General features: G+C 42.6%; 1 protein-coding gene across 4 annotated transcripts in view; it reads left to right on the top strand.

The window, feature by feature from the left end:
- The window catches only part of UNC80 (unc-80 homolog, NALCN channel complex subunit), a 134,880-nt gene that overhangs the window by 14,696 nt on the left and 94,555 nt on the right, over positions 1-25,629 (top strand). For 2 of the 4 annotated variants that reach the window (XR_012633934.1, XM_074910404.1), the window contains exons 8-20: positions 3,901-4,162; positions 9,094-9,228; positions 9,823-10,045; positions 11,502-11,642; positions 14,532-14,800; positions 15,437-15,805; positions 16,578-16,724; positions 18,677-18,824; positions 20,201-20,349; positions 22,238-22,404; positions 23,123-23,224; positions 24,543-24,757; positions 25,286-25,392. Coding sequence is in view for 3 of the 4 variants with exons in the window: in XM_074910404.1 (XP_074766505.1) it covers positions 3,901-4,162; positions 9,094-9,228; positions 9,823-10,045; positions 11,502-11,642; positions 14,532-14,800; positions 15,437-15,805; positions 16,578-16,724; positions 18,677-18,824; positions 20,201-20,349; positions 22,238-22,404; positions 23,123-23,224; positions 24,543-24,757; positions 25,286-25,392 (2,434 nt within the window). In the remaining variant the exon portion in view is untranslated. The remainder of the gene's footprint in view (positions 1-3,900; positions 4,163-9,093; positions 9,229-9,822; positions 10,046-11,501; positions 11,643-14,531; positions 14,801-15,436; positions 15,806-16,577; positions 16,725-18,676; positions 18,825-20,200; positions 20,350-22,237; positions 22,405-23,122; positions 23,225-24,542; positions 24,758-25,285; positions 25,393-25,629) is intronic. The other 2 variants (XM_074910405.1, XM_074910403.1) reach the window with 2 other exon arrangements.

Genomic DNA, 25,629 nt, shown 5'->3' with positions numbered 1-25,629 from the left:
GCAGAAAGTTAGTCTGGTGTGACTTGATGGTGGAGGTCACAGAGGTCCTTTGTCTTGAATCTGCTGTTGTCTGTACACAACAAGGGTGCTGGATGTTTATCTCAAATTCTTAACTCGACAAATCTCAGTTCTGGGTGATGAACAAGGCGGTAACACTTGATATTCAATGCCGCTTTCACTGAAGAAATCTGTAGCTGGCCTGTTGGGACAGTTTCTTTGGTCTTTTCTAATATGTTAATTTCTTATAATTAAAGACATTAACAAATAACTTGTGGGTCCAACCCACCTTAGCTGAATTCAGCCTCAGGCAACTGGTATCTTTTCTGGCTTCATTCTGATCAAATTTTCTTTCCCTTTAGCAAAGGATTTTTGCAAGCTCTCTCACTGCCGTCATTAGGCCTTCTCTGCATCCTGCTGCTTAGCTTGGTTTAGACTACTGGCCCAAAGGAGCAAACTAAGAAAGCAACACAGTCACACAAACATATTCCCTGGTTGCCTTGTGGAGCTCAGGCCATGGTTTTCCGGCATGGCACTGATAAATTAGCTTCTTTTAATCTAGATTCAGATGGGTAAAGATAGAACCAGATTTTCAGTGCTGGACACTGGGTAGTGCCATAAAGTAAATGAAGCTGGTGAGTGAATTCAGGGGGTGGTGAGGGAGGGAAGCCTTAGCTATATTTTTAGGTCTCTACAGATTTAGGAGTGTCACTTAAACACCTCCTGAAAATTTTGGTCCTGTTGCTTATCTCTTTTGGGAAATGTCATATCCAAAACACTTCAGTGTTTAAAGAAATTGCTTGGTTACAGTGACAGAAGAAATGTGGGATGGAGTGGGTTTGTGGATATAATCTTGGAATGGCTCTGATTTATCAAAAAGGTTTGGTGCACCCTTTCACTGGTGGAAAGGGCAAAGCTATTCTCTAAGGCTCTGATCACACCAGGAGGCTTCCCTTGGGATTTTATATCAGACCTGCCGTCAGTTCTGGGTCTTTATTTAATTTGTATTAATGTGATCCAGTATAACTGAAGTTGGGGACAGAACTGCCTCTCTATGTGTCAACACTACTGCTCAGAGAGTGCACAGCCATGAAAAAATAAGCAGCCTTTTAAGAAGACAGAATCAGGTGATCAATTTGTCAAGCTGGGTCTGGTGGTTGCTATGGGGATGAAGCTTCAGACAGGCTTTGAAGAGAGCATCATTATGCCTCCTCATTTGCAGGACTCATTGATCATTTAAAACTGTACAGGGAGCTTTGGTTGCCAGGCAACAGACAACTGGGGAACAAATGTTGTTTACTCTACTTACCAACAGCCGCAGTATTCCTTTGTCCTTGGCCCGGGGTTGAAGGAAGGCTGCCTTTCCATGCTCCCTGCAGTCACAGGCAACTGAGAGCTGATTATATGAACACCAGATTACCTTCTAAATGAAGTATAGAGTTTAATTTCTGGTTCCTCAGACACTTCTTGAGCAAATGGCTTGTTCCTCCGATTCTGGCTAATTATCTCTGCTCCACTCAGTGAAATTCTTCATTTACAGATGATGCAGTTTAGCACTGAAGCAAATAAAGCCACAGCCCTTTATCCAGCTGCTGCCTTGAACACACTGCCTGGGAAATAGACTTTTCAGGAAGGACTTTAGTGACAAATGTTTCATAAGGAGAACATGCCTTGCTCCAGGCTGTGTTGCGCCTCAGGTTTGCCTGTGCCACAAACAGGAGAGCATGAAAACCTGTTTAGACTCAGACACTGATTGGGTCCTGCAAAGTGACCAGGGAGCAACACATCATCCTTTTTTTTTTTTTTTTTTTCCTACTGATGTGAAGGGCTTTATTTCCTTTGCTGGGATGTTTGAATATCCCAGCTCTCTGTGGTTTTTTTACAGGATGCATCTATGTGACACAATCTTGACTGTGACAAAAACAGCCTTCGTATCATGTTTATGGGGAAAACTTTATAGCATATTTCCATTTATCATTGTTTTCTCCTTCCTAATTCAGTTTTTCGGGTTTTTGTAACAGCTCATTTTAAAGTCGTCAAACTTGTTAGATTTTTACCTTGTATACAGCACTAGGGGAGAACCTTTGAATCTATAGATTGCATATAGTGACATATGCAGACACAGACGGGCTGGTCTGCAGTCGCCAAGTGCCTACAATGTTGGCCTGTGGGGCTGGCAGCACACCAGCTCCCTCAGGCTTGAGTTCTAGATGCATGCACTGCTCCAAGCCCAGCCTTACCACCTGGCCCCATTTCCAAGCGTGTAATACGGAGCAGGGTTCATGTGATTCCAAGTGGTGTCAACGTTCTTTCTCCTGTGCCAGTCCTATATCTGCCTTGGATGCACAGGGCAGCTTTGTGGCACTGGGCAGCGATCCAGCAAAGCACTTTAAGCATGCACTTCACTTTAAGCACTTAGAGGTTCCACTGGTCAGTATTGCTTGCTGCTTGTTCCCTGTTGCTTTGCTGGACTGTAGCCTTGGATGCCTCTGTTCAGAATATGGTGGTACCTAGCTGAAGATAGGGGTGTCCTGCCAATGCTGTTTGCATGTTGTTTAGCAGAGTTGATAAAATAAATGTCTTTAAAAAAACAAAACAAAACCTGATATTCTTGTGATGATTCCCAAATACCTGAGAATACAATTTATGAAAGTGATGTTGATTTTTATAGAATCCAAAAATCACAGCAGTGCTCAGTTCACAGAGGTGTGTTTCTAGCTGAATTCAAGTCGTGTACTTGGGCAGGCAAAAAGAATAGACAGATCTACAGAGTTCCTGCCCCACCTCCAGTATTTCACATCTCCTTTTGCCATGTGATTGTCGTTCCTCCCACTCCCTTTCACTGCTGCTTTTCTGACAGATTTTCTCCTAACAGATAGTGACTGTACAGAGGATAGATGAGGCCAGTTGTGCTCAGCTGGGAGACAAGTGGTATAAAAAATAAATAAGAAAAAAGTTGGGGCATTTTATTGCAGTAAGTTTGGCTCTGAAAACAGGTATGATCCCTTTGAAATCTCTGGAGTCTCATTTCTGAGGCTTACTACAGATGTCTTGCTTTTGCATGCACTAACTTCTACAATACGTAGGAAATTCCTTACTAAAACCCATAAGGAAATGACATCACCTGGAAGGCAAGAAAAGTATAATTAAGGCTGAAAATGGTCCTTTTCTCTAACACACCTTGGCAAAGTGTCCATAACAGTAACTTTTACTTGTATAAGAATCCATTTAATTGGCTTAAAGGGCTAACTAACTTAGCTGCCCTGCTTGCTCCTCCTAAAGGCCTGATGTGTAAAATGTGAACTATTCGTAAATATGTATTACTAGTATCTGAACAGTAGATGCTCAAGGGTTGACTGTTTCCAGCTGAACACATTGTTCAGTTAATGCAGGTGCTGGAGGTTTATCTTTAGACCACAGTTTAAGAAAGAAACCCTATCCAAGAAAACATTTAACAAAGCATGTACTTGAGTACTCTAGGGAGCTGAAAGCTAAATACCCACTTATGAGCCTTCAGTAATGTTTTCCTCGGGGCCTTAGTCTCAAAAGGTCGGTGGCAAATGTCTCTGCAAGCTCAAGCAGGCACAGCTGCATGCACATCCTGGTGATTTCTGCAGATGGCAGGAGAACGAGGATGGCTTACAGCTCTTGATAAGTAGCTAAATTTTAGGCCTCTTAGTAGAGCTCTTGGGTCTTTTGGGGTAGACCAGCATGTATGCTAGGACAGAACTGGTTTCCAGCTATCAGAGAAAACATTGTAGTATCAAGAGTGACCGCTTAAGAAGAGTTGAACATAGAAACCCTTAGATCATCGTTGAGTGGTTCTTTATTCAGAGAGCTGAGTATCTCAGAAGGGCTAAAGAGCCTGATGACTAATATTTCTACTCCTGCTTTCTGGAACAGGGTGTCTTTGGTGATCCCACCATGCCAGAAGTCTCGCTATGCCACATACTTTGATGTGGCAGTGCTGCGCTGCCTGCTGCAGCCACACTGGTCCGAGGAGGGCACACAGTGGTCACTAATGTACTACCTGCAGAGGCTGAGGCATATGCTACAGGAAAAGCCAGAGAAACCACCTGAGCCAGAGATCACCCCTTTACCAAGACCTCGCAGCAGCTCCATGGTGGCTGCTGCACCCTCTCTGGTGAATACCCACAAAACTCAGGTAAGCAGTTGCCATCAATAAAAAACCAGAAAGTGTTGTGGTGATGCTGGGAAGTGACGGCTGGGCAACTAGTGAAAAGCACAGCTTTGGTATTGGTTAGACTGCCTGGAGGTCAGATTCAGAAAGAGACCCTGAGAACGATGAGGGGTTTGGAAGCAGAATCTGATGCAGAGAGTCAGAGCTGGTGACTGCTGAAAGCTTGAGGGTTGATTTGGAATAATTAACCTAGGGTGAACTTGGATAACATTAGTTTTTAATGTGAGAATATACTAATGTAGTTGTCATAACAAGTGAGGTTGCCTTTGCATTAGAGTGCAAGGCTCAGGACTCGCTAAGCTTCTTTGGTGTAACCCCTCAGTGTAAACCCTCAAAAGGGAGAAAAGCAATTGCACTTGGTACAGCACTGCACACACCAGGCAAACGCTTGGGTTAAAGTATTGGAGTAGACTTTGCAAACAGTGGCAGTGAGCAAAAGCCTGCCATGTTGTTACCTCTTCTCATGCTGTTATTCTTATTGCAGAATTTTTACCTTTCTGTTTACCAACAAAACCTCAGTAGACAAACTGTCCAAACTGGCGTCAAGACTTGCTCCCTGTCTTGCTGGAAAAGGAACCCCAGGCCCCTGACCTTGGTGCAGTAAAAATCTTTGTGTTAGAGCTTAAATGTTTTTTTCTTTTGGGTAGCTCACTGTTGTTTCAGGGATAAGAAAGGGATACTGCTGCAGTTGCAGTTAATCTCTTTTGTTGATTTGTGCTACTTTTAGGTTATGCACTCTTTTCCTGTCATGTGGGCTTTTAACAGCAAATTCTGATTTACTGAGTTGATGGAACTGCTTAACAACATTTAATACAGATTCTATTTTTGCAATCCAATTTTATGACGCACCTCAAGTAAAAGGCTCTATCTTCTGCTAATGTCTCTGTCAAATGTTTTTTGAGTCAGAACTCTCAGAAATTCGGTGTTTTTTTCTTAAAATCCTTGCTTTCAGTATTGTAGAGCTGTGGCAGTATTTGACCTGTTATTTTAGAAGGGAGAAGGTGAAATATATTTCCCCCTGTACAACCCAGATGCTCATAAGCCAGAAGACAAGCATAAACAATGTAAATATTAATACTGTTATTTTTAAATCTCAGGATTTTATAGCCATGCTTGTGATTTTTATGAGGGCTGCCGCTACTTGTGGTTTTAAGGGCTCAGCAGCACCAGTATTGTTTAAACCTTGTTATACTTTAGTGTCGTTTCTATAAAATATTGCCTGTTTCATCCCTGTAAAAGCTTGACATAGCTCCATAAAGGCCAGGTGATATGAATGACTATTCGACTTAATCTACATTTGCATAGGGATTTTATAGGATTGCTGGCATGTACAGAAAATCCTCCTTAATATCATCTCCTGGAGAGAGAATTGGAAGATAGTGCTGTTCGTGTGGTTCACTGTTTCCATGCATATACTGTCACTTTGCCCTCGCTCATAACTACTTGGTTATTTTGCACATTAGCAAATTTAACTACTAATGCAACAGGGGGTGCAGCCAGTGGCTCTCAGCACAGTGGCAGCATGAAATATCTTCCGTAGGCACTGTTTGCACTAGTATTGTGCTGGTTCTTCTCTACATACTGTGAAACACTTCCCTCCTTTCACATACCTGGCTATTTCCTACTTTTCCAGGCCATTTCTCTTGCAGAAGATTCCTTTACTCGGTTGCTCTTCACTAACATTTTTCTGTTAAAACCATTTGGCAATTCCACTGGGTACTTTCTAGCTGTTAATGTGAGGACTCTGTCCAGGACATTCTTCCCTCCAGGGCTAGGTTTGATTGCTTTTGGTAACCTCTGTGTCAGTCTTGTGTATTTTTACTGTGCTTCATCAAATTGGAATCCTGTTTAAAAAGGTTTCCAATTTGTTATGCAGAACAGCTGTGATGGAGGAGGTGAAATGGTCTTCCATGCAGCAAAAGTTTCAGCTCATGCCCCCATTCTTTACAGCTGGGAACTGAAATCTGTGCAATGCACAGAGACACCTAGGCTCTGTTTCATCCCAGCCAGCTGTAGGGACTTAACTGCTGTTCTTAAATTTAGAATCTCATCACTCAAGGCGCTCTGCTAGTCAGGGGAGAGAATGATACCTCCAGAAGGCTAGGATTTGTCATTTCTATCAACACAAAGGGTTGTATACTGAGACGTATCTGACACAGGGATATGTTTGAAGCCTGCTTTTTTGGTCTAGATTTTAAATTCCTAATACAATATCGTAATTTCTTCTCAAAGGTTGATCAATAGCTTCTGAAAAATATCATCACTGTGTTTCAGCAGGATAGATTTAAAGTGGCAGGCAAAACTGAAGACAAAAACAGCTGCCTGCAAAGCACATCAGAGACCAGTAGATTCTTCTGGCAAATCCACATTCTTTCTATTGTTCTGCAGTTCATCAGGGTAACTTCCTTCATCTCCCTAAGCTTCATCAAAACTCTCATGCTTCTTGTTCATTTCTGTGTACCTGAAATCACCTTTCAAATATAAGCTTGGGCTAAAGCAGTTGGGATCGAGAGAACGTGAGAAACATCCTCCATGTATTACCTAGTAATCTAAACAGCAAAGTAGAAAAAGATGAGTGCAGTATGCCAGCACTCCTTGTTGCATAGGAAAAAGGGTACTGGATGGAGTGTGAATAAAATAAATACTAGGTTCCTCTAGAAAGTGACTTTAGTCTAAACATATTTCAGACCTGGCAAGGCGTGATAAAGGAAACCTGCATTGCACCTGTATGCTGTGAATTCAGGATAAGACAGGTCTAGGAAATGAAACCTTCAGAGGCTCACAGACCTCTACAGTCTTGCCCTAACACTGCAGGGGCAAAGAGCCAAAGCTTAAATTAAGCATAATACCAATGCAGCTGTAGTGCTCACTGCAATGCTAATATAAAGCCAAGAGTCTCAAGTGTAATATCTTGAGAGCTGAGAGAAGTACTAATGAGCTGGTAGCCGTTCAGTCGTGCAGAAGGAAAGCAATACAAACCAGAAACAACAAAATCTAGAGTAGCAGCCCCTGAACAATTTTGCTTTCTTTTCCATCTTACACATATCGTAATTTCCACAAAGTCTACTGCACAGAACAGCCACATTTTTAATCAGTCTTCAACAGGAGTGCTAGCTTGATTCCTTAAAATCCATCATATACTACACTGTAGATTTAAGGTGATTCTGCAATTTGCTCTTCTAGTGTTGTTTGCTTGATACCTACCCCAAGCTGATTTCAGAACTGGGACTGTGTCCTTCTGTGTGTTTGTACAGCTTGTATCACAATAGGCCCTGATCCTTCCTCTGACCTTCTGGTGACTGTAAGCCACCTAATAAAATACTGATTTAGTAACTAATGGACAAAGATAATGAATGTGAAATAAATTCATCCGATGGGTTCCAGCCAGAAGAGGCCGGAGAGCTGTAGAAGCCAAGAACCAAACCATATGGAGTTCTTGCTGGCCTCGCTGTTGAGAGCACCTAGGGCTGAATCCTGATTTGCTGTCTATTGGATTTTACATATGACTCCTTCCCTGAAACTCTAGTCATATATGCAAAAAGGTTGAAGAGCAGACCTTGACTGAAAACAACTGTGAAGAAGAATTTTTCTGTTGTGTGTCTCCTTCATTCTTGTGGTGATAAAATTGATAGGAAGGATTCAAGGGTACTCTTTGATTAGTCTGAAAAGTCTCTGAAGAATGTATGTTCCCCAGTAGCCCAGTACTGCAAACAGTCTTATCTGGTGCTTAAGGCTTCAGCTGCACAGACTGTCCCTGGCTTCTGCTGGACCTTCTTATCCATAAAACCACACACTTGTGTATTGCAGAGCTGGCTAGCTCCGCAGTATGCAGTCTGCCTAGGCAGAATCTAAACCTCCTATACCATAGGAGTTGCTTCATCTATCGTTGGCATATGGCTATCTCTGGACTGAAAGTAAAAAGGTATTTTAACACGACACAGTTGTTTAACAGAACCTTTTTGATGGGAGAGCAAGGAAAGATAACATCTCTATTGGAAACAAGCCGATATTTAAGCAGAAGAAAATTATCCTGAGGGAATCTGGTCAGGTCAGCTGCACAAACATCTAATGAAAAGTGGCGTCAGATCTTTAATGAGAACAGATGGCCAGGAGCTGAGCTTATGCCACCTTTTGTAGCAAAGCCTTTCTTTACAGTAGGCAGCTGTAGTGCGTTTTGCTCAGGGCAGAAGGGGAGTAGAGTGCCCTCTACTGAAAATACAGTAAATTATCTCAAGGTTTTCACTGTCGTGGAAAGCTGTAGGGGCTTTCACAAATATAAACTATGATGGACAGATCTTGGAGTACTGTTATTACAAGTGAAGGATGCTTACTGATGTAGAAGTCTTTAGGTTTCTTTAGTGAGTAAATACATTTTTTACAAAACAAGTCTCTTGAAGGGTCAGTGCTGCTTATTGCACTTCAGTTCCATATGTTATTAAGGGCATATTCTCTTAGATCTTAGATCTTAAGATCGCTTAGATCTTAAAAAAAAAAAACGCTTCCAAAAGGGTAGCCATTGTGATTGCTCATAAATGTAAACCAAGGCCTCAAGATCATCAGCTACCCAGAGTCATACCTGGGATCAGAATCAGAGTAGAGTAGAACATGGTCTTCCATGCCACTAGACCACACTGACAACAACACTTTCTGTGGCAGCACTTTTCTGTGGTGACAGAAATCTTATTAAGCAAGGTTAATAATTCTGAGAGTTTCTAATTTTTGTCTGTTCATTTTTTTTTTCTTTAAAGATGTGAATAGTGTTTTATGTAATGAATTGAAGGTCCTTTTCCTCTACAGTGCTCCTATGACAGCTCTTGAAAGTAGCTCTTTATTTTTTTTAAGCTGGTTATCCTCTATTTCTCCTTGTGCTTATTGTCTTCTTTTGGGAGCTGCAGGATCTTACAATGAAATGTAATGAGGAAGAAAAATCACTAAGCACAGAGGCATTTTCCAAAGTTTCACTGACCAACTTGCGTAGACCAGCAGTTCCAGATCTCTCCACAGACCTGGGAATGAACATCTTCAAAAAGGTGAGTGGAAGAGAATTGTATTTAATTTACCTATGATTCAGCACCTCAGTGTCCTGCTAAAGAGCAGCTGAAGGTCTGCTTGGACTATATATTCGTGCCATATGTGAGACTGACATCTCTTTTCATTGGAAAGGATTCTGCAAGTTATTACATACATTTATATATGCACATTCCAAACACAATACTGAAATCTTTATTCAAATAACTGTCCTGCTGAAACTGCATGAGGAGAGGATACTCAAACAGTGCTGATTTTTAAAGTGCTGGTGGTCACTGTAGTTCCAGCTTAGTGACCTCCAACCTCATGAAGCTCTGGGTTTGCAACCATCCGAGATAACTTAGAAGAGTTTTGTGAATTCTATGGATCTAGCTCTGAGAATGTCATAAAATTATACAAGGACATCCATCCCAGCCTAGGGCAAGACTGAGTTCCTTTAAGTCCTAGAATGGAGATAGTTGTTATCAGGGTAAAAAAGCTCAGAATGGAAGGTTATACTTGGGCCACACATCTGTGTTATCTTTTTCCTTCAAGTGGTAATTTGTCATGCCTCAGAGCCTCAACCTGCTTCGTATCTGCTCCTCTTCCTCCTGCAGTTTAAGAGCCGCAAAGAGGACAGGGAGCGTGAGCGCAAAGGGTCAATTCCTTTCCACCATACTGGGAAGAAGCGGCAACGAAGAATGGGGGTGCCCTTCCTCCTCCATGAGGATCATTTGGATGTCTCACCCACCCGCAGCACTTTCTCCTTTGGAAGTTTCTCTGGAATTGGAGAGGACCGGCGTGGCATTGAGAGAGGAGGATGGCAAACCACCATATTAGGTGAGATGTTGTTATCTCAGCCCCAGGTTCTGTGGCGTTCCTGTCCTGAACACACAGAGAACAACAGAAGCTCTTTATTTCTTATTCCATCCTATTGCCTCCTTATGTCCTTGGCTCTGTTTGCAGCGCTACACTCCTGACTGCAGAAGTGGCAACTGTGCTGACAGCAGACCTTGAATGACTTATGCTTTAGTTTACTTTTTTCTCTGAAAACTACCATCTTTACTGGAATAATAGCTACTGTAGCAACCTGTAGTGATGTCTATACCACTTGAATACACTTTCCCTGAGTGGTAGCAAACATTGCACAACTGCAGCTTAAAATAGATTCAAGGAAGAGTTGCATCCTCTTCTTTTGAAGAGAAATCTCTGGAGGCAGCAATATGGTTTTTAGGAGTATGGCAGAAAATATTCAGTCTTCCTCAAGTGAATGTTGGATACAAAATAAATAGGATATTGTCTCAGACAGTGAGTCTTACACTGTCTTGACATTGCAAAGATACGCTGTTTAAATCTAAATATTGCCTCCTTCAAGCTTTCAAGTTCACTGAACAGTGTCTAGACATTGTTTCACAAACTTATTCCTAGTGTCATAGATTTTTATCCTGGCACCCTTTCTTGGAAATGATAGGCAGCAAAATGATTTCCTAAGGCCATGCCAGAGCCTTCTCATTTTCACTGGCTTAGATAGCATAATTTTGGTTAAGCTCTCCATTGTGAACATGTCCCTCTTTGGGACACGGGACAGTGCGCCAAGTGAATTCTTAAAGATTCATATGTGTTTTGTCAGTGGTTAATATCAAGCACCTACAGATTTGTTCAAGAATAATAAATTTAAGATCCAAATCCTCCTTTCCATATTTTCAGTAGCTCAAGATGTTTGTTAAATTTTGATCTTAGGGTCTTCATATTCTTGTCCTGGTTTAACCTACAGTTCTTTCTGATATCTCAGTGAAATCGTGTATTTCAGATCCAATGGTCAACAGAACTTGCCTACTTCAGAGACAATCCCCCTCTTTCAGTAGGTTCTTTTGATTTGTAATTTATTGTATTCCTGAAGATTTCCTTTGCTTTAGCACTCCCCATCCTAATATACCTATTTCTTTTGGACAAGGGGAGAAGAAGCCAAATTCCTATAACCTGCCTCAAAGGCCGGAGTCTTTCCGTGCTGACCAGTCTTATTTTCCTGAGGCTGCTAGTGGGTGACAATGTGGGTGTCAGCTAAATCTGTACGTGCTATGGGGAAGAGCCTTGCAGAGCATTTGGACATTCAGTCTTTATGTCGATGAACACCTGAGAGATATCCCACTACGTTTGGTTCTGCTCCACAGGGCTCTGGAAGGCCTTCGCTTTTGCAGACTCAAATACTTCAGCTGCTAACCTCAGCTGCTGTCTCTTGCCTCCAAGGACCTCTCAGATGAGTAAACTAAATACCCACTTCTTGTCTTCGCCCTAGGAAAGTTTACCAGGCGGGGGAGCTCTGACACAGCAACGGAGATGGAGAGCCTGAGTGCTAGGCATTCACACTCTCATCACACGCTGGTCTCTGATCTGCCGGACCACTCAAACAGCCATGGAGAGAATACAGTCAAAGAAGGTAAATTGAACACATCAGGGAAAAACGTTTCACTGAAATATCAACTCCAAGAAGCTGAGGAAGCGTTACTGTTTCCATGTGTATTGCTAATTGTTTCTTCCTTTTATTTTCCACACCTCTTGAGGGGTTTTTTGTTCTTTGTTGATAAATGTACCAAACCTTTCATGTTTATCTGGTGCAGTTTGTCAAAAAAATTGGCAGCCATCAGCAGGGAGAAGGCAGGGTCTGGGTTTTTTTTGCCTTACCGCAACACAGCACAGAAGTTTGGGCAGAAACTTGGTATTGCTAGCTTTAGTGGTTTCATGGGGAATTTTGTAGTATTTAATGACTCTTCGTGACCCCCAGCTGCTGGATTGTGCTGAGAATCACATTTTTTTCTTAATTCTCCTGGTTACAAGTCGAAGCCTGGCTTTGAAATTTAGTCAAAGTCTCCTCAGGGCCCATCTGTGTTGGAGGCCTCTGCAAACAGTAATGCCAGTATGGCCACAAGGGGAGAGATGGGAGAACTCCTGGTGGGATGAAGTCTGCTCCAGAAGGAAGAGTCTTTCTGTTGGCAGGGCAACACCACCTATGTCAAACAACGTTAGCCAAGCAGAGGAAAGTGCTCTTCTGTCAGCAGAGCTGTCTGCAGCAGAGCACTGCTGGCACTGCTCCTACTGCCTAAACACAGTGATTTTGTTTTCTCGCTCACACACTGTGGTACTGGCAAAACCTGGTCATAGAGATTGGGCCGCACTTGTGGCAAGCACAACCTTAAACCTTGATGGGGGAACAGGCTATCACACACCTCAAGGAGCAGGGCATGGTCTGTCTCCGCACAACTTGCCAGGCAGCATACCTAGGAGGCTACAGAGGCACTCAGATAATATGTGCTGTAGCCTTGGAGCTCTCAAAGATCCATGAGCTTTTAGAACAGCAAATCTGAATAGTCTGAGAGAGGATGGATTTGCATCAGCTCTATCCAGCATGAGCACGTCTCCTTCATTTCTGCTCTGTGTCTCCTGGGCAAAGCTCTTCTCCTGGATTAATTTGATAGAGTCTGTCTTCCTGACCTGCATTTATTCTACAGGACAGCAATCCTACTCGCTCCACCAGCTTCCTAGCCAAATATTTTCTAAAAGGTAGCCATATGCAATACTTGTACCCCAGGTACAGTTGTGCAGCAACTATATGAATAATCGGACAAATCATAGTATTTCTAGTGGTAGTCTATGACTTTGAATGATCCATTCTGTAGTTAGAGGATAAGTACAAATATTACATATTTCTTTTGTTTTGTGTGACCAACTATATCCAAGCATACCGATCATTCATAATTTCCCATCTGTTGTCCACTTTCCCTGGCCAGGAGACATTTGCTAATGAAGTCATTTCTGCTGGCTGACACGCTGAAAAGCAGAGATGAAAAATTAGTTATATCCTACGTATCTGCTCAAGAGGAGTCACAGGCACATGGGCACATGCTGCAGGCATGCATGGATGTAAATGAAGAGTCCTTAGTCCTCCTTCCCTGCCTCTGTGAGTCCCATCCAGCAGTTAGCCCTATCAGTGATAATAAAATGAAGATTCAACATGAGGAATGTTCCTTTATGTAGGATTTGGGTATGGACTTTTGTTACCCAATTCTAAACAAAGCAAAACCTTAGTGAAACAAAAAATAGCTACCCTTGGATAATCATCAAACTTGGTAGCTCAGGAACAAGATTTCCTAATTCCGTCTTTATTGTTATCTTCACCGTGCAAATTTCAGTGAATGCCATTAAAAAGTCACACTTGCCAGCAAGTAATCCTCTGGTTACAGGCAGCCAACTCCTGTCCTGATCACTGGCCAAATTGTAGCCTAGTTCAAGGTACTGCTATCAGCCTTAGAATATTTCTCCTAATAAATTGTGCTAGGTCAGTGCTGGCAGGGTTGCACAGGCTATGAGAAAATGTAGCCACCACTCTGGCAAATGCATAAATGTAACCAGTCAGTGGTTGAAGATTCTTATTAAATATGTTATTTTATTCATTAGAACACGTTAAATAGCCTTAAGTAGAGGTTTTTTGTTATTCCATAGCTCTGTTACTGTACTGTCTAGCAGAAGGTGGTCCAATCCATGCTGTGGGACTTTCTACACTGAAGGGTGTATAAACCTACTTACACAGTGCTAAGTGTGGGAAATTACTAACATTGCAGCCTGGAGTTTAGCATGAGTTGTAAAACCATAGTGAACGCTTGATAAAAATTGGCCTGTGTAGCCAAAATGCTGTCACTACCTGAGAGAAGCAATTTAAACTTAAGCTTGTCTATGTCATTAGGTCTCTTCTCTGAGCACTGTGAATTTAGACACCACATTGCCCTTCTCATCAGTCAGCTTTGCATTTTGGTGATGCTTTAGACTGCACAGGTATTTTTAGGAACACACTGCTCCATTTTTTTTCAACTGGTGTGAGGAAATATTTGAAATTGGGGTGTTACCCTACCTTCACTCCTGCATCCAGCTGCACAGTGCTTCCTCTTTCCCTTGCAGGGGCAGTGCTGCTTTTAAGACCAGATGCTGCACCAATACAGGGAGCAAAACTAGCCAAAATCTAATCCCCCTTTTGGATTAGATTTAGGCTGGCTGAGGTCCCTGATCTACTTAACTGCTCAGTTGACTGAGATCAACTTAAGCTGCCATGGAGCTGCACTGCTGGAGCAAGCTTGGGGTTGTTCTAATTTATAATGGCTTAAAGGAAGAAGTGAATCTATGCTTTCATCCCTGTACCCATGATAGGAATTAGGAACCTGTCTTGTCTTTTGGCATTACAAGAGCTGCTTCTGTCCTGTAAACCAGCACAGCCTCAGTTTTTCATTTCATAACTCTAGAGATGGAAATTTACAGGTAGCCATTTTTCTCCCTGCAGTGCGATCCCAGATCTCCACCATCACTGTGGCAACCTTCAACACTACCCTGGCCTCGTTCAATGTGGGCTACGCCGATTTCTTCAGTGAGCACATGAGGAAGCTTTGCAACCAGGTGCCCATCCCTGAGATGCCCCATGAGCCGCTCGCATGTGCCAACCTCCCGCGGAGCCTGACAGACTCCTGCATCAATTACAGTTGCTTGGAGGATACGGACCACATTGATGGAACCAACAACTTTGTCCACAAGAACGGCATGCTGGATCTCTCGGTAATTGCCAAGGAATGAGGAAAGCCAGGTCCCTCTTCTGTCAATATAGCTGTACCATTGAGATAAGGGTTTTGATGGGCTTTTCCTCCACCTCTTTATATGACTTCTCTCAGCAGTACATAAAGGTCAGTCAGATAAATTTGTGCATATCATAAGTGTCTCCTCTGAGATACTGCAACTCCTGTTACTCCTTGCAAGGAGTGCATGTGCATGTGGAATGCACACATCAAATCTTAAGCGATATTATTTAATGGCTTTGTTCCTGGGGCATGCACCAAGTTCCCTATAAAACAGTATAAAACTGAACAGCACCTTTCTTCTAACAGCACCTTAAAACTCACCTTTTCTGCATTCCCCTTAATGACTTGACAGCTCCTGGTGCACTGAAGCAGTGCTCTCAGACTCACAGATATCATCTCATGGTTTCCTTTTCTGCCTGACTGTGCCCAGCCTGTGGTTTCTTGTCTTACACCTAGACTGTAGGCTCTTGGGGTTGAGGGTTGTGTGTACTCTATTCTGGGTTTGTACTGTGCCTGCTATAATGAGTCTCTGGTCTGTGACTGGAATTTCCGGGCACTAAATAGTACAAGGAGAAAAAATAAGTCTGACTTTAAATATGATGTTTGAATCTCCCAGGTGGTCCTGAAGGCTGTTTACTTGGTCCTGAACCATGACATCAGTTCCCGGATTTGCGATGTGGCACTAAACATTGTGGAGTGCTTACTTCAGCTTGGTGTGGTGCCCTGTGTAGAGAAGGTTCGGAGGAAGAGTGAGAACAAAGAAAATGAGGCCCCTGAAAAGAGACCAAGTGAAGGATCCTTCCAGCTCAAAGGGGCTGCTTCTGCTAGTTCAGCTTGTGGATTTGGGCCTCCCCCAGTTAGTGGAGCTGGAGATGGAGGAGAAGAAGGAGGTGGTGGAAGTAGTGGAGGAGGTGGAGGTGGAAGTGATGGAGGTGGTGGAGGAGGAGGAGGGCCGTATGAGAAGAATGACAAAAAACAAGAAAAGGTTTGTCTTGCTTCCCTTTATACCATTCCTGAATGTACTGTAAGATCTATTGAGTATGCATGTGTATGCAATTGCCCTCCTGTTTTCCCTCCTTTTTCTCATGACAATGATAAATTAATCTATTTTGCTCTGCTGCTCACTTGGGGTTCCACTGAAGAAACATGATTGGGAATTCAAGCACCTTAACTACTCCAGTGAAGAGTTTGTGAGCCTTACATGGCTCTTTTCAATATCTTGTCAGCGTCTGAAGCCCTCAATCACAATTATTTTTTTTTAAAGGTTTGTTATTCATAATTTATACAGAAAAACAGTATCCAGTATGTGAGCACTGTTTGTTTTCTCTGATGGCCAGAAACCATAAACTTTTCAGTATTGCTCTGAGAATTGTCCAAGAGATGCTGTTGCTGATCTCCAGAGTTTCAATTCATAATAGCATAATGCTTAAGACATTTTAAAAAGATGCTGCTTCTTCTGCTCAAGTGAGCCAGCTCTCTGTTTTTCTGGCAGAATTTTTTGAATTAAGTGCTGAATGGTATTCATAGCAGCATGTAGGGAGGTTTGCATTTATATCATGACTTTTTGAGGGTAGCTGAAATGGGGTGGGGCTCGTCCCTAAACTTGAAAAATAATTGGAGTAAACATTTCAAGAGTAACCTCAGTAATGGAGTGTCTGAGAGGAGAAATGGACAGCGATTTGTTAAGAGGAAAATGCTAGGAAAATGCCAGTGGTTCTGCCAGGTTTTCACATTGTCTTTCCCTCTGTGACCCTCAGGATGAAGGCCCATCTGTCAGTACCCATAGGCTGGCACTCACAATGCTCATCAAAATTGTGAAGTCCCTGGGTTGTGCCTATGGTTGTGGAGAAGGACACCGGGGGCTCTCTGGAGATCGCCTGAGACACCAGGTATTCCGGGAGAATGTAAGAGAATTAAAGCTCATTAAAGCGTCCCCCTTGTACTTTTGACATCAGCTGCTGAGATTGCTGTCTGCCCCCTCTGTAGCTTTCTCTGTATTGGCAATAAATGTGTGGCTCTTTGCCCCAGCTCACAGACTGTGTTGCAGCCCAGCCATAGCAGATTTTCAGCTATCGCGTTACCTTCCACCCCTGGGGCTTGTTAAGAGTGCACCTGAGGCCCAGGGTGCTTCTGACCACCCCAATGGATGGGTTGTCTGGGAAGGAACAAATACATGGGAGCAAATCCCCTGTGTGAGCTGGTGTAAGTAATTTTTCACACTGACGGTACCCCAACAGGGTACACTGTTTACAAGAGGTGCAGCTATCTTGGGTTGCATATCTGAATCAAGAAGGCTAACGTGTAGTTATGTCCACCTTCCCTCATGGTGATTATGACTGGTTGCTGCTGGGCTGCTCCATCAGCTCCTGATAGTTGGTGCGCACTGTGCTTGCAGGCATGTTAGTGTGCTGCAAGGAAGCAGAAGACTCATGCCCTGTTGGAGGGTGGGGTGAATGGTCACTGTTGATTCCTTACATTTTTGGTTCTGCCCAAACTGAAGCAGCGGAAAGTGCCCTGGGTGTAGCCCAGACATCTGGCTTCATCCAGAAGAGTTTGACCTCCTGAGATCATCCCAATGCCCTGTCAAATGGGAGCCTTTCAAAGGCTTTCTCCAGCACAGCCCTCCTCCTTGCTTTATGTGCTTGCAGCAGGGAGCATTTCTGAGGACTGTAATGAGTATTTACACTGTGCCCATTCACGGTGTGGGTGGGAGCTAGGTGCTTCTCCATGGCTTTGGTTAGCCTGAACTATGCCAACAGAGCTATAATTTGGTTCTGAGATCTGAGCTAGATGGCTCAGAGATGAATTGTCTGCCTCTGTATCACGCGGTGTTCTTCTGCTAGCTAGACTGCCGGGTACTGAGGAGACTGCAGCAGTGACGTTAGTTCTGGACACACTGGGACAAGATGGTGTGAGAGATTCCCAGTGGTAACAGTAGAAAGATTCTGCCCAGAGCACTGGTTGAACATATACCGTATTCATCAAAATGTCAGTTAGGCTTTTATGTCATGTTGGAGCTGAGCCAGCAAAACATTTAGGCCTATGCATAACATTAAGCATAAATGAGTAGGTCTCTTGGAGCCAAGGTTCTTATCAGATTCCTTGAATTGAGGTCTTTATGGGAAGAGATTTTCCTACATGTCGAAGTCTGCTGCATTTTCTGTGTGTTTGTCTGGCCAAACTGCTTTGCATGCACCATTTGTGTTGACTGCATGGAACAATCACACGTCTGAGTTCACTGGAAAGTTAAGCACCCTACTGTAGATAGCAGGAGAGTTCATGTTTCCTGTAGAGCTGATAGTTCATATTCTCTAACCGGCTTGCATGGGGTCCTGGTACGATAGATACTTTTGTAATAAGTTGACAATTAATAGCTTTTAAATAAAAAGCTAATGTTTTGCATGATATAAATTGGACACTGGGTACAGGTGCATCAAATGGGTTGGGTCTGAGCCAGAGGCTGAAAATCAGAATCCTGAGGCTAAGAATCTGCTTCACCAAGGCAATAAGCCTTGATTGAGGTGGTACATTCCTACTTCATTCATATTCAGTTGAGATTTTACCCTGGGTTTGGGGAGAGGAGGAGAGGCCTTGAGACATGGCTGGCAGTGACTTCACCACCACCTCCGAACAGTGGCACCCATACTGGTGCACTGTCTCCTTGTGCTGAATTTCTTGTTGGCTTCAGAGGCAAACCAGTCCTGTTATAGGACCTGAGCCTTCTGGCTCCTAGGGGAGGTTACTTTAGAGAGCACAGCAGAGCACTGACTGAGCAAGAGCAAAAAATACTCTGCTCCTATTAGCAAAAGTCAAACACGTACTTTGATGTGATGTGATTTGATGGATATCGTTGCAGGCTCAGAACTGCCTCACAAAGCTGTACAAACTGGATAAGATGCAGTTCCGGCAGACCATGAGGGATTATGTGAACAGGGATTCTCTCAATAATGTGGTGGATTTCCTGCATGCTTTACTGGGATTCTGCATGGAGCCAGTCACTGACAGTAAGTATAACTGGCATCAGAAACTCTCAATTGACTATTCCTAAACTGTACCCTCAAAAGAAGCCACACCCTTTTCCTTTAAAAAAGAAAAAAAATGGTAAATACTATCCTCAGAATATACAGAGCATATTCTCAGCCAGTGCAGGTCAGGGGAGTTGGATCTCTTACAATTTGACCACCCAGTGATCTCACGTAGTGATCTTGTATCATCCAGTGCCCCTGAAATTGAAGGCCTCTCTTTTGATTCATCCTACCTGTTGTTCATAGCTCTTGAAAGAAAATATTTTCATCCAACTAAGCCTCAGGCAGGAAGTTTTCTGCTTCATGACATGACCAGGCGCCAGCTGGAGTGACCTGTTTAATCCAGGGTTAATTCTGAATGGGGATATAATTGAGCATTAAAACCTGCTGTGGTGCCTCAGGTGAGGCAGTAAATAGCATGAACAGATTGACTAACCAAGAACATGAACACACAGATGCACATGCCTGCAGTTACAAGTTTGTGTGCATGTGTGTCTATGTGTATGTATACACGTTTTCTTTTTCTTTTATACGTTAGGAAAATTATTCCAGGTGCTATTAGAATAACCAAACAGTTATGCTTGGTCACTGCATGCAACAACAGTTAAAAATGTTTACAGCATAGGAATAGCTCCTCTGGAGCACTTGAGGAGTCTCATGAGTCTATTAGCCTACCTCTGATCCCAGGCATTTCAGAGAAAGCATCAAAAAGCATTATATAGTAGGCTTTTGTAAAGAAGATGCCCGTAGGAAGTTTCCTAAGTATTCATCAATTATTGACTGGCTCATGCTTTGAAGCATGGCAGCTCATGCAGCTTTTGGAAGTCTTTTCTCTCACCTAATGAAATGAAGATGTTTCTTGATATTCATATAATTGTGTAATTCTTTTTTTTGCTCTTTCTGAGAGCTTGGTCTCCTTGTGCACCTTGCAAGAGCAGCACTCCTGTAGTTCAGAAGATTTTCTTTTCATGGGTGTTGTCACTTTTCAGCCTGATCAAACATCTCTTGTCCTTTAGAACAGTAAATAGAAAAGCTGGAGGTATTGTTCAAATTTTATGACTTATTCCATACCTCTCTAAATGAGAGATGTGGATAAAAGGAAGAGAGAGTGGTCCTGAGCTTTTCAAGTCCTGTTTCATACTACAACTATTTCTGGAAAGATTTAATTCTTCTCGTTTATTTTATCCTTCCCTTCTGCTTTTTTTTTGTGGTGTGGGATTGTGAGAACTGAGCTAGGATCTTAGGTGGGGACTCGCCTTTGTCTCATGTATCTGGATCCCTTTACATGCATCTTTAAGCCATTGTTTTTTAAACTGTTCCTAACAAAGGGGCTTGCTTTTACTTGAATTTCACAGACAAGGCTGGATTTGGGAATAACTTCACCACAGTGGACAACAAGTCTACAGCCCAGAGTGTAGAAGGTATTATTGTGAATGCCATGTTCAAGTCATTGATCACTCGCTGTGCTTCCACTACACATGAGCTGCACAGCCCAGAAAACCTGGTAAGTACTTGATTCCATGTTAACAAAGTTACCTTTTCACTAGGGTGTCACCAGTGAAGGCTTTATAGTGAAGAATTAATTCAGTTTAGCCAAATCCCTTGAGCACAGCAAGCTATGCAGTCACAGTTGAAACATGATATAAATGTGATGCCTTCCTTGCATGCCTGCCTTGGGACCTGGGGACCTCACCAGGATAAAAGTTGTGCAAATTGAATTGCATTTTCCTCTCTGTTCAAGCAGCTTCTGTGGTTTGTTTTTTTGGGTTTTGTTTGTTTGTTGTTTGTTGGGTTTTTTCCCAAATGGATTAGTAGCATAGTCTGGAGCAAGGGATTAATGAACAAGACCACAACCAGCATAAATCAGCTTTCAGCAAAGTTAAAACCAGTTTACTTCATTAAGGATGTGGCCCACCCGTGACAGAGTATGTGAGTTACTGAACAGCAGTTTGGTAGTTTGCTCTTCCCAAGGTTTAGACAAACATCCAATTTACCAAGAACCTGGGGGAAAGTAAGGTGCTGCTAGTTGTTGCCTGTGTGCTGTCTCCTCAGAGCAGTCACTAGAATGGATAACATGAGCTCTCTTCCAAATCGGTGCAGAATCTAGCAGCTGCTGTCAAACCACCTCCTTTATTATCAGAAATTAGGATTTTTCATGGAAGCAACCAAGAAGCACTCTTGTGCTCCATCCTTACAGCAGAGCTGTAGAGGCACTGTAGACCAGGTAAAAGGACAGCAATCCTCTGTGAGGGAAAGGGAGAGCAAGAAGGAAAACACAATAATATCTTAAACCAGTAGAGTAGTCTGCCTATGTTCAAGTCCTCTTATTCATATGGATATTCTTCTTTTGGAATGTTTCTCAGCAGAGATTAAGTGGTGGGATGCAGAAAAACATGTGCTATTGTTGGATCTACATTAGGATCACCAAGTATAAGTTTTCCTTATAAATTGTATGTATTTCTCGACCCTATTTTAGCAAGTGTGTAAGGTGAAACTTATCTTTAAGCATAACACCATTAATTGTGGCTGTACAGAGAACACAATACGAAGAGTATATATGAAGATTTTCTGTTGTTGTGTCACTCTTTAAAGTCAATCTTGTGTTCAATATCTTATGAAAAAGAGCCCTAATCAGTATATAGATCCTACTATTTGTTTGTTTGCGTTTTTGTTGTTGTTGTTGTTGAAAGCTGGCTGTGCAGTTCCTAGCTTGAAAGTTTCAGAATAATCCAAGATCTTTCAAGAAAGTTCACAGATCAAAAATTAGGTCCTGTAAAACTGTTCGCTCCATCCCCTTGCCCTCCTCAGATATAGAGGTGATTTGCCACATCACAGATGTGTATGAATGTTCAGAACTAAAAAGAGCCTTGAGTGTAGGAGTAGGTTGGGAAATGGGTGAGTCATTCCTCTCTCTTCCCATGATGTAAAGCTCTAAAATAATTAAGAAAATTCCCAAGACACCCACTGGTTTTGAAACAAAACATGCAATTTTTTGCACTCTAATTTCCTCCCCCCCCCCCTTTAGCTTTTTTGTGCCTTTTAGGATTATGGGCTGGGTGAATGGTATAAAATAGGCTTGAAGTAATCTTTGCAGCTCCCTCATCTTGCAGCTGCTTTAGCCTCTGATACTTCTACGTCTGATGTAGCCTGTTGCAGAGCATGTTCCGTAACAGTAACACTCCTCATTGTCTGCTTCTTCTGAGTGCACTAAATGGAGTTTCCAGCTTTTGATCCTAGCCAGAAAACACAAACCCTCTACAAGGGCAAATGTAACAGACAACAGTCAGAGGAAGTAATGGCCTGCTGAAGTACCTTAGAAACTATTGATTCTCACTGCTTCTTCACAAACTGCAGACTGAATTCTTTCATTTTCATTATGTCTTGCTACTCAGGGCTTGTACTGTGATATCCGACAGCTTGTGCAGTTTATCAAGGAGGCTCATGGGAACGTATTTCGGAGAGTGGCACTCAGTGCCCTCTTAGACAGCGCTGAAAAGTTAATACCAGGAAAAAAAACAGAGGAAACAGAGCAAGAGCCAAAACCTTCTGGTAGCAAAAGGTGGGTGTCTAGAAGGGAGAAGGCAAATAATTGACTTGCATATGACTGTAAAACTACATGTACTGAACACAAATGTAGAAAGTCCAAGGGTGTGTGTGTTTTATCTTGATAGCCTATGTCAGCTCCTGATATACAGAATTGTACTGTGACAGCAGTCTCCTTTAAGATTTAATGAACTGAGACAGTAATAGATCTGCAGCAAAGTGTTAACCCTCTCATACAAGAGGCCTAAGAGGAGGCAATGGAAGAAGGCAATAGAAACACTAGGAGAATGAAAGATTAAGAGAAGTAAGAAGCATAGTGTCAGTCCCAAAACACTGTGTGGACATAGCTTCTAATGTGCATCACATCCTTGGTGTTGTTCATCTGACAGGTAAACCCTGGTATGCAAAACAAGTCCCAGAAGAAATCTAATCCTGACATGCTGATTTATCAAAAAGAAAGTTTCACTGGTGATTTGAGGCTTGTCGTATTAAAATGTTGGGAAGAGGGATTAGGGAAGTCGAAAAACTCCTAAAAACCTTAGCTTTGCTTCTAAGAACTGATGCTTTTTTCATGAATGATATATATATAGAAGCAGTAAGTTGCTAAAGAAAGAGTACATCTCTAAGGCTGCTCTGTGGCTCAGCAGCGCTGGTTTCCATGTAATGTAGGTATGTGATGACTGTGAGATGGGACATCCATTCACTTCAGCTGATGATTTATATTGTCTGTATAGATCCGAGGTGGGAAGTGTCATCATTGACAAAGGCCAGGCATCAGCTGCCCCAGATGAATGCCGTAGTTACATCTCAAGCCGCCCAATGCAAACTCCAGAACAGTAAGCAAATATTGAATTGTTTCATGCGTTACTGCCAGCAGCTTCCTTCTGGGGTTAGTACAAATGGGCAGGACAGCAAGGACTTATCTCTTTACATGGTACAAAAAATGCGTTGAGTGTCTGTTTGGGAGTTGCTAATACCATCCAGGTAACACCTATTTTCAATGCTGCCAACTGGACCCACCCTGATTTTGATGGGGAACCACCAGAGATTTTCAAATGGCAGTGCGCTAGATCTGTTAATATTTCATACTACCATAGGCATGAATAGAGTGTTAATTCCTCAGAAATGTCACGACAGCTGTTCTCCATGCTTTGTTTGTACTTCTGGGGGATGATTCTATTAATTTTCAACTTCCAAGTGGTTGCTAAGGGTCATTAATCCTCTACTGACTTCCAAGAAAGAGCCCATTCCTGACCTAACTTGGGCATGCAGTCTCCGAAGATTGTTGTGTTTTCATTATCACCACAGGTGCTCTACTGGTTTTCTTAATGAGCAAATCAACCTGTTGTTAGGCATTGCACCTTTGAAGTCTCTATTGTCCAAAGAATTATGCCATTTAATATTGAAGTAAGTTTAATCAATACCCTTAAGAATTTTAGAAAATATAAATGGCCACTGGTCCCTAAGTAACTTTGGACAAGTCATTTAACTTCTCTGTGCCTGTCAATACCTACCTTCTTGTTAAAGTGCTTCGAGACACGCTGTACGAAGACATTGCTTGCACAAGGGTCCAGAGCTCCATATTATGTATTCTCCTGCATTAACTGAGCCCGCAAAGTCTCACTGTTGCTGAGATGGGTAACACAAAGCCCTTTAGTGCTCTGCAGCAGTGCAGCAAGCTGTTCTGCTCTGAGCCCTGCCACAGCCATGGGAGATCTCAAGAGTACAGCAAAATAGGCTGTCCCCATTCCAATATGTTAATGAAAACTGTGACTTTCGCAGGTTCACAAATGGCTATCATGATGTCCAAAAGCTCTCCAGTACACATGCTTATATAAAGCACAGGTGTAGTCTTATCAATATGGGTCATTTTGACCTAAAGAAGATGATTCATTTTTCAGGTGTAGGAACTAAAAATTGGAAAGACCTGTTCAGTGGACAAGCTCCCCAGGATGGTTATTTTGTGCCTTGAACAGTATTGCGCAGGTTGTCAGACTTGATCACGTCCCACTGAGAAGAATATGTTTAGCATTCAAAATGAAACAAACCTCAAATAGAGAGGTTAGGAGGGGGCTGCAGGACAGAGGCCTCATTCCCCTGAGCATCCAATCTTCACTGAAATGGAATTCATGCTCTGCATTCCTTTTCTTCCAGTGATGAGCAAATCCAAGGGGCTGTTCTGGGACGCAAAGACTTCTGGCGAAAGATGTTCAAGTCACAGAGTGCAGCGAGTGATACCAGTAGTCAGTCTGAGCAGGACACATCCGAGTGCACCACTGCTCACTCTGGGACCACCACAGACAGGCGTTCCCGCTCCCGCTCCCGACGAATCTCCCTTCGAAAGAAACTCAAACTCCCCATAGGTAAATGTATGTCTCTTCCTGTTCTATATACATATTGCATGGACAGATAAACATGGATAGATATATTTGTCTTAAGAAATATTGCAATACAGTTCCTTATTGTCCAAGTATAATGTATATTCTCCCGAGGGAAACGCTGCTCTTTCCATTTTACAGATGGGGAACTGAGGCAAAGGGAAATGTAAGCAATTTGCCAAAGGTAACACAGGAAATCTGTGGCAAAATAGAATACTGAATCTGTGCCTCTAAAGTAGTAGGCTAGTACCTTAATCTCACGATATTTTTCCTCCCTGAAGCAGAGAAATATTCCAAATAGCATGTGATAGACAAAGAATATATTCCTTACAAGTCCCTAGAGCCAGTCTTGCATGGTAGTTAATACATGTAACATCAAAAGGTTGCTTTCCCCTTTCCTCTCTGATTTTCCCATACCCTAGCATGGCCACTCTGGAGAAATATGCTGCAATTGCTAATAAATAAGATTCTGCTTGGAAGCACTTTCAGAATTGTCCTGAGTGGCTTATTCTGCAACAGGGAACTGGCTGAAGCGCTCCTCCCTCTCTGGCCTGGCTGATGGGGTGGAAGATCTGCTAGATATCAGCTCTGTCGACCGTCTGTCTTTCATCAGGCAGAGTTCCAAGGTAAATGTGTCAGGCTGGATTGCAGAGAGCTTGGAAAGACATAATCTGGCTGGTTTTAGCTGTCAGAGGAAATATTCTACTCAACATCGACATTGCAGCCAATGAGACTCAGTCACAGAAGTCTTCAGAGTAGAGTACCTGGCGAATTTGACATCAGACTTTTGCGGCTCACGGTGAAGACTAGGCTAAACCTACACTGTCCTTGTCAGTCTGCCTTGATTCACTGAGAGAAATGCA

Source organism: Athene noctua, chromosome 7 (genome assembly GCF_965140245.1).
Source record: "Athene noctua chromosome 7, bAthNoc1.hap1.1, whole genome shotgun sequence".
Lineage (NCBI taxonomy): Eukaryota > Metazoa > Chordata > Aves > Strigiformes > Strigidae > Athene > Athene noctua.
The sequence above is the reverse complement of the archived record's forward strand: the minus strand, read 5'-3'. Positions and strand labels throughout refer to the sequence as shown.